We start from the raw sequence: 20,197 nt of genomic DNA on the forward strand, positions 1-20,197 counted from the left end.
AGTTACGGATAAAGACTACATAAACAACAAACAATTACTATTTAAAACAACACAAAATATAAAGGCATAGTTTGTACATTGCTGAAGAAGAGATCGATGGCTCATCTGATGTTTCTAGCAGCCAAGCTTTTAGCCCTAGTGCTAGCCTCCTTCGTCCATGGTACCATGGCTAATGGGGTATTGGAAGTGCGGCGCAAATTCCCTATCATTGGCAGAGGGGGCAAGAGTAGTGACATTGGTGTATTACAAACTCACGATAGGAGCCGACATTGCCGTCGCCTTGAGGCAGCGGATCTCCCACTTGGAGGCGTTGGCGCCGATGGTAGCGGGTATATATATATATATGCCGTTTTCTTCAATTTGTTTTTGCTCGCTTGTTGGGTCAGATGGAGCTCGACATAAGCATTAACAAATGGTTTTTAACAAAATCATTTGGTTTTTGTGAAAAACTTCTGGTGGTTGCTCGGTTTGTAAATTGATTTTAGCTAGTTTTTGTTCGGATTTGTCGAAAAGTTGTCGGTTTTTCGTCAGTGTCCACAAATTTGTAAGGAGTGGTTTTCTCTTCTAAAATTGGAAGGTCGATCTTGCTTGGCACAGAATATACTACACGGAGATTGGGATTGGGGCACCAGCCATGCAATACTATGTGCAGGTGGACACCGGCAGTTCATCCTTCTGGGTTAACGGCATCTCCTGCAGACAATGTCCTCGCGAGAGCAGCGTAGTGGTGGGATTAGAGTTTTTTTTTTGTCTCAATCCCTTGCAAAATTATACTAATTTACAGTTCATTTTATTAAGAGATGTGAAATTCTGGATTGATATATGGTTAATCAAACATTTATATGCAGAGTAAGCTGACATTATATGATCCGCTGGAGTCAGTAACATCGAGAGCAGTGCAATGTGATGATGTATTCTGCACTTCGAAGCAATCGGCTGTGCAGCCCAACTGCAGCAGAAGCTCGAAATGTCCATACTATTTTTCTTATGGTGATGGGGGCGCAACAGCAGGCTGGTTTTACAAAGATCTCATGCACTATCGTCAATTGTCTGGGAATAATGGACAGACTCAGCCGACCAACGCCAGTGTCATATTCGGGTGAGTTGTCGTTGTTCATAAAAGAAATTTAAACCATTTTTGCAAGAGAAATTTGTTGATTTGTTAGCAAATTATCAACCGGTCAACTATAACCATTTAACTTGTTCAACAATATGCTATTGTACAAGTGATAATCTTTCCTTTTACCATCACGTCATCTATGACCATATCACGTTCCATCTGTAGTTTCTACACAGATATGATGGACCAAAATAACCTTGAAAATGTAGGCCGGATTGGCAAACTTTACAAAATGATGAAAACGCTCTTGAGAACTCTGTTAAAACCCATCACGCGGTCTTTTAGCATTCCCTGTTGAAATCTTGGGTGAAATGGAGGGCCTATGGGAGAAAATTCACTTATGTGATGGCATAATATAGAAATTCTGTGCATAGTTTACTATTGGATGATCTATCCCTGCTGTGCATGACACATTAGTTTTTTTTTCATTGAAATGGAATTGAGCTGTTTTAGAGTGCTCCAACTTACCTTTGAGAGGTAAGACACTTCTATGTAATCCTAACCATTGATTATTTTGTTTTATTTTATTCAATAAAATTATTCATTCTTTCTATTAATATGTCATCAATAAATAAGTAAACTATTGAGGCACATATTTAGCTTACCTTAATCATGCATACCCTTTATCAAAGCACGCATACATACTTTCCAATCATGCGGGCATGCAGGTCATTTGATTTTTCAAAAAATCTAAATAATGGAACCTCCTAAATATTAAAAATAATAGGAAATATGTTAACCATATTTTTTGAATTTGGAGAAAAATCATGATTATATATATTTGAAGCCTCTATTTGCTACTGTGTTACCAAAAATTTAAAATATTTGGCCTTTTCAGATAAAATAATATCTATACTGGTCTATAATTATTTTTAAAGGATATATAAATTTAATTTACAGTCATGATACTATAAATTGTAAATATTGCAAGTTTCAAAATTACAAGTACATATTTTTTAAAAATATTATCTTTGTACTTTTAAATAAGGAAACACTACTTCATTGCTTATTGTATAATAAATAACATTAATTGATTTTAAATGGCATAATAAATGGCTCTTATCGCATGAGAGGTAAGACTAATATTAGCCATCGGATCTGTACCTAATGGACGGTCGAAAACAATCTTGGTGCATCTTAAAAAAATCCAATGGGATTTCGATAGTTATTGAGCTACTTGTGATACTTAGATATATTCATGTCAAGTTGGGCGTTATTTGCCTTCCAATCCCGTGTGAACCAGTAGTGATAGAGTAGCCATCACAGTTGGTTCGGTGATAGGTATTGACACGTACGCAATATCGATCAGGTGTGGTTCAGCAGCCAGCAGTTATAGCACAGGCCATCACTGCTGGATGTTTTCTTTAGATAAATTAAGGATGTTTTATTGTTCTTAAAATGATTACATCAATGTATAAAATTGATTGTAGCACCCCATGGATCATTGTGATTGTACAGTTACCACAATGCCCATAGATATATAGTTTGCTGCATGGCTTTGACTTTGTTTAATTGAGGAACACACTGATCGATCAAACCATGGACAATTCAAGGGGACTGCATGTCTACTCGCGATCCTAATGTTGCCTTGCATTAGTCCTTATGGAGATAGGATCTCAGCAGCAAGGAGCTGATATGATTAACACGTAATTAAGGCCAAATGGTTTAATTTTCCCAGAGGATACCATGGATACATAAGGTTATAAGGTTAGATGGGCTTCAAAATTAGATGTATATTACGTTTGCCTTAACAGTGGCCCATAAATGTTTGAAAATGTGTGATCTATGGTGATCATAATATGACTCTTCTAATATGACTCTTCAGGGAAACGAGTCCAGTTTGAAGTTGCTGAAGTTTATATTGGTCAATCATAAAATAGAGTTATTTATAGTTATTCTGATGTCCATATTGAACTAGAAGTTCTTCTGAGATAACAGAAAATATATAGTTCAGTTCTAGAACCAAAGACTGTAGTTCTTGTACAAGCACCTCAATGATTTAGGAAGATCCTTCTGATTAGTTAATTATTGTTTTCCCATATGGTAATGTTATGTTTTCGTCACAATTTCTCAGCAAGCTATTAAATAATTGGATTTACAAGTATATATCTATTGTGAAATAGGAGCACCAGCAAATTCTTCTAAAGCCCAAACTTTTCCATTTTCCTATTCATTGCCAGTTGCTTCGCTTTTCCACTGACAGCTAATCTAACAAGTTAATAAGGTTAACACGAGGATCTGTCGATTTTCTTATCAGCCTGATACATTGATTTTTACTTTGTAGTTAGAAGACACTATTCAAAGTGTCACCTATTATTCCATCATTTTTTTTCTAGAGAAAATTCCTTGTGTGCTCCTGAATTTTTTTTCTCCACCCATTAAAAGCCCTTAGTTTTCCCTATCACCAATAAGTCTCTAAGTTTTGGATTTGAACCCCTAAAATACCCAAATTATTTCTAGCATTCGATTATTGATCTACTGTAGGGTGACTGAACATCTACAAATCACCACTATTTTTTTTTTTTGGCCTTTGGTTGATTGATATCAATTTTGCAAGTTGTCTCGCTTCTTTTGGATCCAAATGACCACTATTATTTCTATCCTTTGGATGATTTTATCTGTGTGGTAAATTGCCCCAGTTCTTTCCTGAAGCCGCATTACAAATTCTCTTTATTTTTTCATGAGGTCACACCACCCCAATTATTCCTAGCACATTATTGATCGATCTATTTTTTTTCTAGAGTAAGATTGATATATGCTGCATTGTGTCTTCCTTCTCTCACGAAGCCACATAACAACAACATAATTTCCAGCCTTAGAATAAATGATCTACAATGCAAATTATACGAAACATATGATGCGAAACTGTCTTGTTGCAACTTTATTAAATTATTTGCGAGGTAAGCAAGGTATCAACTTCTCTGTTGGTAAACTATCCTCATCAAATTCATTTGCAGTCAAAATTGTGACAAAGTAAGAAACAAATACAAAATGCTACTAAGTAAATTAGCATGATTCTTGCTGAATAACAGTGTGAAGCACACACGACTCTTTTTTTTTTTAAAATCAGCTTTTGTTAACTTTCTCCGTTGATGTTGTAGGTGTGCAGCACAAAATTCTGGGAGTTTAAACATTACAGAACTGGCAGTTGATGGAATTATTGGGTTTTCCAATTCAAATAATACATTGTTATCACAATTGGCTGCCGCAGGGAAGACAAAAAAAATATTTTCTCATTGCCTCGATTCCAGAAATGGAGGTGGAATTTTTGCTATTGGAGAAGTCGTGGAGCCAAAAGTAAAAACAACACCTTTAGCAAATAACCAGTGAGTTATTCTTGTTCCTAGACACTACTATTCTGTTTCTGTTAATCTGTTATATTCTCAAAATGTAAGTTGACCCTAGTTTAAATACATATATTTTGACTTTGATCTTAGCATCTTGCTTCTAAGAAATACCATTCCATTTAAACTATTACAGTGTACTACCTCAATTTCACAACGTAGGACTTTCTAGCATTTGCTAGATTCATATGGATGTCAGTGAATCTAGACATATAAATAACAAACAATATACACTGAGCAATGAGCTTTACTCACATCCTTCTTTTTGTACCACGAGTTACTAGTACCGTGAGGTACTAAAATCCTCACTTGTACTATCCACCTCACGATCAAGTTGGTACTAAAATCCCGACAGTTGGTGATGATAGATCGAACAGTCATGATTGCATGGTACCTCGAGGTACCAGCTTGATCGTGGGGTGATAGCACGAGTGAGGATATTAGTACCTCGAGGTACTGGTATCTCACTGTACAAAAGAAAGGACGAGAGTAAAACTCCTGAGCAATAGATGAATCTAGGTTTGGCCAAAATGTCTTATTATATAAAACTAATGGACTAGTTGTTTGAAGAAACTTCGTTGAAATCCTTGTGTGTTGATAACATGAAGTTAATATTTATCCATGTATCAAGTGTATACCAGTATATTTATGGTAAAAATACAGTGAATGAAACTATATGCAAATTAATGTTCATGACACTTCTTTTAAGCATAATGTTCCAAAGTCTTCAATGAACATACAAATGCACATGACTATGTAAAATTTTTATGTTGGTTGTTTTACCTATATATAGAACTAGAAAATGGGTGTGCCATTGGCACGCCTAATTCATATCTGGTGGAGTTGTGGATACTCATTATTTGGAAGCTTATAATGTACCAAATTATTTCTGTTGTCGTCTTAGTCCAGTTAAATCCAACCCGAAATATGTATATATTCAAACAACTTACAATATGGAATGGATGGAGTATATCATTTTATGTTATTTTTTAAATAATGCAACAATTTCAAATCTCTCTTAACAGTTTCATGAATTTTATTAATAAAAGTTTGAGAAACTAACTTGAAGTAGATAATGCACAGTGATTGATAGCTTTCATTGGGATAAGATAACTTTGTTTACTTTGACAGCTAGGCCATGCTTGTTTTCTGAAAACTATACATATGAAGTTCATAAATAAAAAATCAACCAAAAGTAGATGATCAGGTTTTTAATCTATGTTTGTTATCAATTTAATCCACTCTAATATTCTCTAAAAAAGTCAACTCTAATATAATTATCTATATCTATTCCATCTTAATGGCATGTAAAGACAAACACATGCTAGAGGTAATATGTTACCTCTAAGGGTGCCGCTCAAAACCAGTTACACATGGAAGGCCACAACTATGACAGGTTTTGATACTTACCTGTCATAGGTGACCGACTACCTATTATGATGGACCTTTACATTTATCCATCAGAGGTGACCTGCTCGTACATCCAACTGGCTTATATGAAGGCATGTAATAGATAAAGTCGTTGGGCCTCATCTACAATAGGCCATTGTATGGCCTGTAAAAGGTGAGGCGGCCCATCACACGTAGTCCGTCATAGTTGATCAACACTAAGTCATGGTGTATTGCTATAAACACTAAGTCATGGTGTAGTGTGAGAAGATGTGTAGTAGTACTTCTTCATTTACCTTTCGTCTTTTCTTGTTTTCCTGGATATTGTTGTTGTATTTGAATTACCTATGTTCCCCTTGGTGAAATGATTGGACGAGGAGAAGAATGTGGCAAAAGGTTCTGGATATTTGGTCTAACAGGCTAATCTTTTTTTCATGCATCTGAGATTTATTTAAGAATTTACTGTGCCATGTGATAGGATCAGCTCATGGTGACAACCACCGGCATTAGTAAGATAGATTGCACTCTTAGCTATGTTCAGTGATCTTCATGTTTCCACTGACCTAATGTTGTAGCATCAATTTTTATTCAAATACAATAATCATTGGCCCCGTAGCATTTACAAATCTAAGGGAACATGTGTAGCATGTCTGGAATATTTGTCTACAAGCGATAATGCCTGTGGAAATTTCATATCCACTCACACACTGTGCATGCTGATATCTATTTATGATTTTATAAATCAGATCGAAATATCACCTTGTGAACCTCACGTCAATAGATGTTGATAATACAGCACTTCAGATTCCAGCCAATATATTTGGAACGACTGATTCGAAGGGTACAATGGTTGACAGTGGCACAGCATTGGCCTACCTTCCTGGGATTGTATATAGTGAATTAATGCTTGCGGTACGACAATGAACCTGCTGTTGTTTTGTGCCGTTGATGAAAAATTGTTTGCATTATGTTGACATATACTGTTGTTCTCAACCAATTGCAGATATTTGCCAAGCATAAGAATATAACATTGCGGAATGTTGATGATCTTGAATGTTTTGAGTATCTTAACAGGTATACTTCATATCACATAATCTAATTATTTTAACAAGTTCTGAATTCAAAACCACCCTTGATCTGGTACACTTCACTATACACCTTAATCAAAATATTTGGACTAAGATACCAAAAGGATCAAGTCAAACTAGCAGAGCCAATCTAGAGATCAAAACCATCCTCTAGGCTGATTCGGCACCTATTTGATGGGTGAACCGAAATGTTTCTTGAAAAACCTATAAATGATTTTATGCTTTCATATTTAAGGCATATTGCTTACCGTGCGAACCAATGATTGATGGTTGATGATAGTTTATAGATCTTCTTTCAATTGAATAGACCATAGGCCTTATAAAGGGGTTGGTCTCATGTTAGACAAAGTATTTCCACATCATATTATGCTTAAAAGATCTATTAGGACCCGAGAAACCCTAGAATCAAGTAACGAAACATGTAAAAAAGCCATATTGGAATCAGACCTATACTTATCAATCAGACTACCCAAACACATACGGTCTGAACACTCGATGGACCTTAGTTTAGACGAGCGTCATATCAGCGGCCCGACTAGCCTTGATGGGAAAACTTTGGTCTCTTCCAAATTCACTCCAAATTTATATTTGTGCCAAATATGGGTTTTCACAATAATTTTGACCATGGATTGGTTTCCCTGAAATATCATTGGGTAAACAAGCTTGAGTATTAATTTTTGTTTTGATACCAAGTATTAAGACTTGAGCATTCATGAGGAAAAATGGTACTCCCTCCGTATGATATCATAAGTCACTTTAGGTTTGTCCTACGTCAAACTTGTTGAAGTTTGAGCAAATTTATAAAAAAGTATAACAATATTTTCAACAAAAAATAAACATACCATAAAAATATATTCAATGATGAATTTAGTTAAACTAATTTAGTGTTGTGAATTTTATTATATTTTTACATACTAGTTCAAACTTGAAGAAGTTTAACTTAAGACAAGCCCAAAGTGACTTATAGTATGAAATGGGGGAGTAGTTCTTTCAAAATTTCAATAAAACCACTTGGGACATAACCGAAACTCACAAATCCACCAAAATTGAAATTTTGATAGGCAAAATTCCAAGTTAATACTCTTAAAAGGTATTGTGCATGATACGGCAAGGGGTATATAGAGATAGAGTTAATACCATGTACAATTCGATTAGGAAAGTGAGGTCTTGTGTTCTATGGCCGATCTAGCTAGTAGACTGTAAATAAGGTTTTGTATTCTATGTCTCATCAAGTACACCTAGTTGGGCACTACCAATTATTGTATAGGGGTGATTAGATAGTTTGTAATTCAGTATCTGACTATTAAGCCATATTCCTCAGTATAGGTGTAGGGTATTACTTTATATTCAAAGACCCGAACCTAGATAATCCATTATCTTCTGCTCGCTACCATTCTTTCATATTTAACTCCACCTCGTTTATTAATGCAAGCACAAAACAACGACATGTACCAAAATAACCGAGATTTAAGAATTAAACAATATTTCAAAATAAACTTTTGTTCTTATCTAAATACAAAACAAAATTAAAGGAAGCATGGATTTGGAATAATGAAATTCACAGGTGGGTGGGATTTTGTAGTGGAATTGAGTTTTTTCATGATTTTCTTGGAAAAGGATACATCGGGTACCATGTCATCTGTTACAATGGCATAATCTCTATCAGATTTACCGTAGAAGATTGCTTATATTGTTTTCTACTTCTTGCGTGGTCATTTGATCGAATGTCACATAGCTTGGGGGAGCCACTATATATTATACAAATCTAAGTACTTCAGGTGTTTGAATAAAATTATTCCATATTACTTTACTATTATTCTAACTATTGTTATGTTCTTTTTGCAGCACTAATGATGGATTTCCAAATATAACATTCAAATTTCAGGGTGATCTTACGTTGGATGTGTATCCATATGATTACCTTTTTGAATTTGAGGTAACCATTCAGTTTTCTATTGAAGATGGAAAAAACCGTCTACTCTCCAATTGGTATAGGCATGTCACATTAATAGTTGCAACAACTTGTTGACATATTAAACTGAAAGAAAAAAACTAGTTTAATAAAAACGTATAAAAAATTGCTTGTTGAGAGTCATTTCAAGTGTCCTTCATTAATGACCCAAATTTTATCGTTGTACCCTAGATTTCTATCTACCTGTAGTGCTAAACACTTCACATCTTTATTACAACAGCTTAAAATAAAATAATACATTATCATCCGTAAACTACAAGTACCATCGTCATAAGGGTCAATAACAAGAACAAATCTAGTCATGATAATTTTCACTATACCAACATAATACTAAATTATGTGCTTTTAGTGTTTATTGAGGTGTGAATGTAAAATGGTGCTACTTCCCATCCATGCACGTTGGTCGCAATGTGTACCTATAAACCATAACAAACTAGATAAATTATCAGAGTGAGCATAAAATACTTAGCAAGCACAATATATAACTAGAAAAACATGGATGTGACAATGAGAGAATAAGTAACGAATAGCAAAATGCATCCTTCTTTTCATTGAAACAAATATATTTTTTTATTTTAGTCAAAACAAATGGAACATTTTTTCATTGAAAAAAAACACAGGAAGTCAACAAATAATTGTTTTTATCCTGAACATTCATGAATTGAAATAGTAGTTTTCATCTCAGACAAGCGTGAATACATCCTTAGTATTTATTAGTAAAATGAAATAAGCAAATCAAGTGCTTACTCATAGGAAGATAAATAAGAAACTAGATGGAACATGAAATTTTTAACTAGAATAAAACATGAATTGTTTAATGTAAGTAAGAATAAAAAAATATGAGCATGATACAATCTTGAAATATGAGTAGTACAAGATCTTTCGTTCCGTATTCTTTAAATTTGATGGCTAAAATTATCTTCGTATGATCGGATGGCTAGGACAGTTGCTTTCTATACATTAGAGATATTCTAAATTAGAAATTATCTTACAAATTGTAGAGTTTCCATATGTGAGAAATTATCTTTCTAATTTAAAACATGACACACTTTCTATATATTAAAGTCTTTATATTAAGATAAAGATATAAACTTTTCAATTATAAATTTTCTATAAATATGTAGCGTATATCTTTAGAATGAAAGCCGACACAAAATGCAATTAGAACGTTGATAATTATGCCAAGACAATAAAGATCGTGATCATAATCACACTGTATTTGCACTCATCATCAGATCGACAAAGCCTCTAGACAAGTATTATCAGACGCTCAAACGATCAAAGTACTAACAATAAAGATAAAATATAGTAAATAGGAATAAGTACTTGGGGTTCTAGGAATATTGCATTGACACCATCTTTTATATGAAATAAGTAAAGCAGTTAAAATATCAAATGATGCATCACTACAAAATATGTTTTTAATATTGAATGACATGTCCATTCGTCTCCTAATAATTATTAACAGAAACCACAACCACAGAATGTAGTCCCAGGGAGAGCCTAGAGGGGGGTGAATATGTGTCTTAAAAAATTCTTTGAAATCGCAACGGTTAGTAGGGGCCGGACCGTCTGGACCTACCGCAGGACCGTCCGGTCGGCACTCTCGGGTTGGATCGAGAGCTCTAGCCGGACCGTCCTGGTTAGAACACCGGACCATCCTGTCAGTGAAAAATGCAGGCTTGACAGTCTCCTTTTTCAGAGATGTTCCTGGGAACGTAATGTGATCGTGTGCGGAAAATAAAAGCAGAAAGATTGCAGGAGACACGAGAGATTTATCCCGAAGTTCGGATCTTTTGATCCTACTCTCCGTTGAGGCGCTCCTGCGAGCGGGATCTCTGTCGATCCTATCCCTCTCTTGGCTTCCTCCCATAAGGCCAACATGGGTCTTCAGATTCACACCTAAGGACTAGCAACCCCTTCGATCGACCACCAAGGTCAAGATCAAGGCGGCTTGCCCAGCCCTAGGTTGCAATCCACTCTACCCTGCAGCCCTGTATGAGAAAGCACAAGAATTCACTAACAATCTTACCTATTTCCTTACGGAGGTTAGGCAATGACCTTCACAAACTTTCTCCCGGGCGATCCACAATAATAGGAAGCTCACGGGCGACGCCTATCCGTCTAGGAGATGAATCTCCAAGAGTAATAGGCCACCTTGACTCCGCATGCATCCATCTTCACCCAAGAACAATCACTCAATCACTCACTAGCCTAAACACTCTTCCTAAGATATGATCCACCAATTAATCTCTCTAGGAAGTGTTTTGGATTAGTGGGGAGGCTTGAGAGGAACTAAACTTGCCCTAGAAATCAGTGAATTCGAACAGAAAGCCTCACCAACGATTAGATCTCAAGGGGCCTTATATAGGCTGGCAGACGTCACTTAGCCGTTGGAAAAGAAACCTAACCGGACCGTCTGGCTAGGGGGCCGGACCGTCCAGCCGATACTTAGCTCACTCACTCAGAGGAGCAGCGGTCGGACCAAGGTCCGGACCGTTCTGCCACCGGATTATCCGGCCAGGAGCCCGGACCGTCCGGTCCCTGCTACTTGTGAAAAACAGCATCGAGCCTCTTCTCGACTTAAACTCAACCATAACTACTCTTGGATGCATGCTGAGCTTCTAGTGACCCCTCTTGATAGTACAAAGTTCCTACGACTCAAAACGAAAAAATAAAATCTTCTTCGAGCCCCTTTGTCTTCATAGAACCATCACTCCGGGTCACACATGCATCAAGTAAGTCACGTAATCCCTCAATCGAATTGATCCCTTAAACTTCTCTGCAATTACAACTCATTAGCGCACACATGCTTGGCTAGCATTATCATTAATCATCCAAAACTTCGTTTAGGGGCTAGATGCACTTTCACAGAAAACATCACAGGTTATTTTGCTTCGTTAAGAACTATGTGGTATATTTTTGAACTAAAACGAACTCGTGTGATAAATATTTATTAGGTATTGTATTATCATATTTAAATTTAATTTCTTTTTATGTAATATAAGAAGATACAATGATATTTGCTTTTAAACTCATAAAAATTTTGTCTTTGAATTACATGTTATTTGAGAGTTACACAATTGTTTTGTTCATTTGAAATATACAAACATCAAAAACTTTTCACTTAATATAAGAAAACGGTAAGTTGTATGAGTTGCGACACATCTTTTTATAAAGTAGCTTTTATTAAATTTAGGTCTGTAGAGTTTAAATTTTGTTCTAATATTAGATAATGTAAATAAATTATTTAATTGAAATTATGCTTACAATGAACTTATTATTGCAATGTTTCTGAAATTAGTGTATAAACTTGTCCTTGCAAGTTCTAAAATTACCATCCAAACATGAAAAGTTGTGCTTACATTATGTGACAACCTATAATTAATTATGTAAAGCTACAATAGTACTATTAACGGTTCGTTTGCTGCTATTTTATTATATTTTGTTTAGATAATAAAATTAACAATTGCTAGATAGATAAACAACTTTAAATATTTAATTTATATGATTGATTTGAAGGAGTTTATGATATTTTATTTGTATTACTAAATTGAGATAGTACTAGTGTGTTATAAGTTCTAAACTACTAGGTATAATTTTTTTGTAACAGCATGAAAGAGTGCCATCTCATTGTTTTAATCGTAACTTCAAACTGCTTAATCAAACATAGCAAATAAGTACATCCAGAGCGTCTATGTTGCATTATCTAGATAAGGTATGCAAAATAAAAAATAATAGATTCTACCTTCGTTGCTCTGAGATTTAAAATAAAAATCGCCGCCCTAGTTTTCTGACGCGATCAGCAGCACTGTTCTATCTATTTCTTACAAACTACTTGCCAGAGATGAACAAAACTAGCGCTAGAAAGATAGTGAATATACTAACAGCCTTTATTTTGACTCCAATACCAAATTATTTACATATTTAATCCAGATTGGAACACAACCTTTCAGCCTATGGGTTAAATTTTGAATTAAATATAGTATTCACATTATAATTTGTAAAAGGGCCAGTTTATAAAAGGTTTAATGAAAAAATCAATTATACGTAATTGAGGAAAAAGTTGCCTAGATTTGTTTCCATATTGGGATTACGCAAAAAGATAATTTTAATTTTTCAAAATCAAATGGACCTAAACGACAAATGAGAATTTTAAAATTTGTTTTTAAATTCACACAATTCAAATGTAATCCCTCGGATTAAAATTTTCAAATTCCCCTGTAAGCTCCAGTCCACAAAAATTCTTATGAATTCATCAAAACAAAGCTTCTAAATCTCTAGATTTGTGCAAGCAGGCACCCAAGCCTGCCCCCTCCTCATGTGTATGTGCTTTCCTCCAGTTGTTTCTCTCAAGGATCCGCTCCATCCCCATCTGGCATGTGCCACAGTGTATTCATCAGGGCAGGCTTAGAACAAAATATAAAGGGATATGACTCGCATACTTTTTATGGTTTTAAACGAAGTTTAGACTACTACGGATGACTAAGCTTGGATTGAGAGAGGGTGCATATACGATGAAAATACATTTATCACTATATGCTCCATGTGCCACAAACCAGTTACTTTAAACCAACTCCTACTGCAGCTTCTTGCACCTAGGAGAATTGATCAAGGCCTTGTTTTGTTATATCTTTCTCATGCTAAAAAAGACAACTCCCTCCTATTCGGATATTAGACTAGCTCAACAACTGATGCTACTTGTAGAGTGGATGTTTTGTCTCATCACTTTGTTGGGCTTCATTTGACCACTGCCTGACATGGCAAAAACTTAATTGCTTTGGCCTGTGTGTTGTTAATTATTCCATAACAGTAGGTACCTAGACGACAACCAAATTATATACTCCAATACATTCTAGATGTATGTTGTGAGGCATCCCTCCCAAGTCTTGAATCCAACCTTCATCTTGCGTTGGTCGAATGATCAGTGGCTAGAACAAGCAACCAAAAATTTGTCGTCGTCACGTCCCAATAATGCAATACCACAAGCAGATAACATCCCTACCGAGTGCGGTCATACATGATAGAGTAGGATGACTGGCCAAATACTCTCTGTCCCTAAATATTTGATGTCATTAACTTTTTTATACATGTTTGATTATTATTCTTATTTAAAAAATTACATAATTATTCATTATTTGTATATCATTTTATTTATTATTAAATATATTTTTATGCGTATATATATATAGCTTGACATATTTTATTAAAAAATTTGAATAAAACAAACGGTTAAACATGTGTCAAAAAATCAACGGTATCAAATATTTAGGGATGGGGAGAGTAGTTTGAGAACAATGAATCATAAGAGTAGCACAATATATATGTGCATGCACACTCACGCACACCACATGCCTATCTATGGTATAACAAAAGAAACCAAGGGACAATAAATAATTAGAACCGTCCTAAAAAATCTCTCTCACCCATAGCGAGAACACATGCATTACAAGACATCCTATAACATGCATCCAAGCCTGAACGCAATGCACAACAATAGTAAAGCAACATGCAGTATATATGTTAATATATTCGCAATGCCAATTCTGAATAGACTCAACCTAAATAAATATGCTTAATTGTGGTTTCACTTTTAGCATAAAGCAATTCTTAATTCACAATAGTTCGCAACGGTGGACTTCAAGATTTAGAAGTATAGATATGAAATAATGTATAAGTATGAACGTATCATGCTTGGTGCCCTTGATGGCAGCAAGAAACCATTGTCATTTCAGAGGACTCTCAAGGGGCAAAACATTATTTCAACCCATGCCCGAATGGCACGATAATATTGACAAAACTATACACATCACACTTCAATATTGTCATCAATAAATATTTGACAGTAGTATAGTGTATACCATGGGTGAGAGGTTTGTCTAATGGCAAGAAGTTCTAAACCCTCAAATGGGCACAAAGAGATAGACTAATTTTTATATAGGTTCTCTCCCCCATCCCGCACAAGGTAGTATCCCTATATCCAACAATCCAAAGGACATACAAGTTATAATATGTGGACAGATAGATAAATGTAAAGCTCTAGTATAGACCTAGTCTACAGTTTTGTCAGGGATTCCGACAATGCGGTATTGTTGAGAGGTGGTTGTAGTTGTAGACTTGGCTCCTCGGTAGTGTTTTTTTTTTTTTGGCTTGGAGTGGCTTATGATGACTAACGTTCAGACAGGTGAGTCCCAGATCTGGTGTGTTGTATATATATGATAGGTCCCCTTGTATCCTTGTAGGACTCATGGATATAAACTTTGCATGTCTTATCTTTTCTGAGTAGGCCTTCAGAACCTAGCCATATTAGGTGATCCTATCCACTTTGGACTCTTCCATAGATTATAATCATTCCATATATACCCCAAACATACCGGGTATAGTATATGGAGTATTTTTCATATATGAGTATGTCGCTCATGACCGTGCTCATAGTTAATTGATTAGTTTTTAGCATGTTGAGTTTATTCATTTTATGCACATCATGTGATAGAAGCCAAAATCCTACACTTTTGTTGGGTACATATCCATATCTCATCCTCTACACATTACACATTGAGAGTAGTCGAGAGGTCAGACTATAGCCATGTTTTAAAACTAATGATGTGAGATGGTATCTCATGTTACCTTGTGGGCACATGGTATCTCCTCTCCTCTGGACCTTCATTCAGACTGTACCCATACTACACCGGGATCAATTGATTACTGTTCTGTCATACATGCTACTCAGTTTTGTATTAACGCTTTGATTTATATTTTTTTTCAGATGTAGACGTACCAATATATGTTCATACTTAGATTTGTGGTTTGCTGTATTTGGAGCAGGATAATCAATATTGTGTTGGATTCCAAGATGCTTCAAGGAATGTTGGGATGGGTGAGGATGGGGTGGTTTTGGGAGGTTTGTTTTAATCTCTCTGAAAGAAAATCTTTTTTTCAGTTTTTATATTTTGCTGCCAGAGATAATACATGCATGTTTTCTTTCAGAAATGGTCATTTCCGATAAGCTAGTCATCTATGACATGGAAAACCATGTCATTGGCTGGACAGAGTACAACTGTAAGTTTGAATTCATTGAAATTTGACCAAGAGAATGATATATATTTGTACTAGCCAAAAACTAATGAAGTAGTAAGACAATGAATTTGATGCTGAGCTAAGCTGTGGCCATCATACCTGGAGGACGGCCCCTTACTTCTCTTGTTGTTGATCACCTACATACTTGTTCATGTTTGCTTACAATTAACTTGGTTTTATTGCCGCTGATATCCACACCTAGAGCACTATTAAACCAAAAAAATCTGTAATTCTAAAACTAGTTTATTAAAAAGTTTGGTAGTGTATTCATTATGTTTATAGAATCTATCTTAGACGGCTATGAGATAATTAAACACAATGATATCATATCCTTTTCCTAGAAAATCAAACAAGAATGCTAGCTGATGTATGATTTAGGTACATTAAAAAAAATGTAAAGTTAAGAGAGTGTTATTTCCTGTCCATGCATGCCAATACGATTTGAGTACCTAAAGACAAACTCAAAAAAGTATTTTTTTTTTAAGAGCAAGTCAGTCCATATATTGGAAAATTGAATTGAAATAACTGCTGTGAGAAGGCAAAAGTCTTAGGAGCTTCCTCAAGCGTAAACCATGCTAGTCCTTTGGTTAGCAGCTAGCACATGTATTCAATAACTTGTTGTCACATCCATATCACAAACACCTACATACAGATGATAAATTTCATTGAAATTTGGGTTAGCAAAAATTATATAACACAACAGGCCAACTAGCCAAATAAAAAAACATAAGTCGAATGCAATGGAAGAAAAGTGTAAAAACCACAAAGGCAACCAACTAGTAATCACAATAGAAGAACCATACATGAAACCCACAGACCTAGCACAAAGCATGCACTCGCTTCTTGCAACAAGTTTGAAGATATATACATAATGTATGAGCGAGTACATGCTCATATATACCTTTTAGGAGCCTTAAGTAAGTGCAAGCTGTGGTCAACGAGGGATATTTTTGGTGGATTTATTTTCAGCATAAAGTAAACTTCATTGCCTAATAGTAAATAGAATTATATTGCAACGAAACTTGTAACAAATAGTGAACAAGTAGAACATCGTAGTATTAATATGATAGTATCATAATATCATCACAATATAATACCATCAAAAATTTAAATATCATAAAACTATACACATGACAATTTACTAAGTCACTAATGGCTCTGAGCATGGAAAATCAATTATTTTTTTCTCTAGAGAGTGTTTACATCTTTATCCAATGGTAAAGCCAAAAGACCATATTATAGTTATTTTGTACCCTAGACTATATATATATATATATATATATATATATATATATATATATATATATATATATATATATATATATTAAGTAGGGCCTAGAGGTCACAACGAAGTCGTTGTAGTAATGAAAGTCTATTCTTTCATGTGCATGAAGAGTGTTTCTCCACATTGGCCAAGAACCAATGCCGCTAGGAAGGGCAAGCTCCATTGTAATCCTACCATTGCAAGGCGAATATATGCATTCCAGAACAAGACACTATCTGTTAGTATGTTAATAGATATTAGATTTGCTCAGATGCCCATGCTATGGGGTGAACAACTGTTCTCACAAAGTCATATCATAGCTCTAATGAACCATCCCACCACCCCGCTTGGTGTGGCACCCTGCTTGGTGTAGCAAGACAACACTATCACGCTGGGTAGTTGGCGTGTCCGCGTGTTCTTGCCATGCCCATGGTGGCGTGGCAGCCCTACCACGCCGGCCAGCTTGACGTGACATATCTTTTGGCCACATCAGGAGGGGTGACGTGGAAAAAATGTATAGATGGTGAAAACTTTTGCGTGAGAGGTTTAGTAATAAAATTATTTATTAAAAGTTTTAGAAAATAAAAAAATCATGTCCACCACTCTCCATCAATCCACTGTAGATATCAGGTAGTGGCCATCCCCAGTAATGAAGGCATGACTGGAGTGGTGGCCCTTGGTGGAAAGTGAAGGGGTGGGAGCAGCAACGGTTGCCATTATTCACATTGCTACTAGCTCACGTTTCTTTCCTAATCTTTACTAGTGTGTCCTTGTTTATGTTTTCTAAACCTTAGTACTTGGTGGCTTATTCACTAATATTTTGTATGTCATTGAACTGTTTCTACCCTTTCAGGTTCCTCTAGCATTAAAATTAAGGATGAAGAGACTGGGGCAACTTACACTGTCAATGCAAACAACATCTCTTCTGGTTGGATATATCAGTGGCAGATGCACTGGATTATGCCACTGGTAATAATGGTGTCAAGCTATCTAGTATCCTAACACCGGTGTGCAACAAAAATATCTATTTTTTTCAATGATATGATTCCATTTCCTACAACCATAAAATCTGTACTTTGGCTGCCACAACTATAATTCTAATACAATTTTCTTGATATGAAATTCTCCTTCCTCGTGTTTTCCTATGAGTTTGAAAATTACTGTGCTCTGTCGGTTGATTTTAGTGGAATGCAAATCTCTAGATACATTACCAGGTGTATGTATGCAGTAGTACTTATTTTCATTTCTTCAATGGTCATCCCACAAGATCAGATGGTCAAAATTAACTGCTAATGTGACTCAATAAAACCTGGTGGGGAATACCCAAATTTGGTGTTCTAGATTAATAATGACAATATGCAAATATACTGGACGGTTATATACCTTGAAAAATACATAACATGATGAAAATTTTGCCAAAGAAGACATATAAACCTTAAAGTTGTTCTGGAGGGTGATTTCGGTATTTGAAATCATAAACAATCGATTTTGAATTATTTATGTAATGTATTTTACATATTGTGAGTCCTAGGTCATTACTTTGTACACTATAGTGATGCATTGGTAACATTACATTGGAACTTGTTTGCACGAAGGAAAGAACAAGGGGAGTAAAAAGAATTATTGAAGTGGAAATATAGGATACATGTCGAACGCATATGCCACGTGGTCAAACTAAGCAACCGATATGCATATTACTGTAACACCCCAAGTTTTCACCAACCTTGAATGCTACACAAAATACACAAAAAAATCCACTAGATCCCAAACTCCACGGAGTCAAATATATGAGATCATCTAATCACAAGGTTATTTGTTAAAGGGGAAATCTATAAAATGTCATTGACAAGTGCGAGTTCTAAGAAATGTCATCGTACAAACGAATTTGTTTGAGAAATACCATCGTCGTTAGGGTTCTGTCCATTTCTATCGTTAAATACACTGCTCGCACTTAACGGAAAAATACTGACGGAACCCTAATGGTGAGGAATTTCTTAGACAAATTTGTTTGTACGATGGTATTTCTTAGAGCTCACACTCGTCGATGGTATTTCTTAGAATTAAGTGTTTGTTAATGACATTTGTTAGATTTTCTCTTTGTTAAAATATATTGAAACTAAATTCAAGTTGGACATGTGTGCAAGTGTGGGGGTAAAAGGATGCTACTTCCCGTCCATACGTGCCGGTGTTACTTGGTACCTAAAAACGAAATAAAACGCAAGAGTGAGTATAAAATACTTGGCAAAACATACGTTATACGAACAGGGAGCAACAAGAATCAATTCTCTTCTTTCAAAAGAAACTCAAAATTTAATTCAATGGTAGTTCTCATCTCAGGCAGATGTGAATAAACACTGAATACAATGAAATAGTAGTTTCCCTACCAGGCACACATGAACATCCCTTTAGCATTACCGGTAGGCCGAGTAAGTGGGGCCAGCGCTTACTGCAAGGATCATGAATGAAAAATCAACTGAAATACTCCATGGCTACGCATGGTACTTGATTGAGTTAACCAAAAAAACTAGAATCATGAAACTTGAAAACGGCATGAGGAACTCAATTATCAACTCAAAACTTTAATAAATTTAATCTAGATAATCATATGAAATCAGGTTCAATAATAATGCACAACCAAGTAAGTATATTGCAATCAGTTATCACGCATCAATCATATAAGTTCGTCATGTATTTGCCTCAACTCTGGTGATAACTTGGCTCAACATTTCTCAAGTTTGAACCATCCACACATATGGAGCAAAACGTCATATAAAACCTTAATTCGTGACTAATTAACCATACTTAGAATATTTAACATATTTCAAATGATAAAACGCAAAACTTATATTTATCTCATATTTAACTACCCATACTGATCTATCCACTGTTTTATACATAAATCACAAACCCTCTAACAAAAGAGACAAATGATAGCACTATGGA

At 35.3% G+C, this 20,197-nt stretch overlaps 1 protein-coding gene across 1 annotated transcript; it reads left to right on the forward strand.

Moving 5' to 3' along the window:
• The first annotated feature begins 25 nt into the window (after positions 1 to 25).
• Positions 26 to 18,371, forward strand: LOC102719859 (aspartic proteinase 36-like). Its single transcript, XM_006653210.2, has 10 exons — positions 26 to 329; positions 598 to 727; positions 849 to 1,099; positions 4,222 to 4,446; positions 6,600 to 6,765; positions 6,857 to 6,927; positions 8,787 to 8,877; positions 15,739 to 15,814; positions 15,901 to 15,972; positions 18,108 to 18,371. The coding sequence occupies exons 1-10, from the start codon at positions 97 to 99 to the stop codon at positions 18,254 to 18,256; spliced, it is 1,464 nt and encodes a 487-aa protein (XP_006653273.1). The 5' UTR covers positions 26 to 96; the 3' UTR covers positions 18,257 to 18,371.
• The last annotated feature ends 1,826 nt before the right edge of the window (positions 18,372 to 20,197 follow it).

Source organism: Oryza brachyantha, chromosome 4 (genome assembly GCF_000231095.2).
Source record: "Oryza brachyantha chromosome 4, ObraRS2, whole genome shotgun sequence".
NCBI classification, from domain to species: Eukaryota; Viridiplantae; Streptophyta; class Magnoliopsida; order Poales; family Poaceae; genus Oryza; species Oryza brachyantha.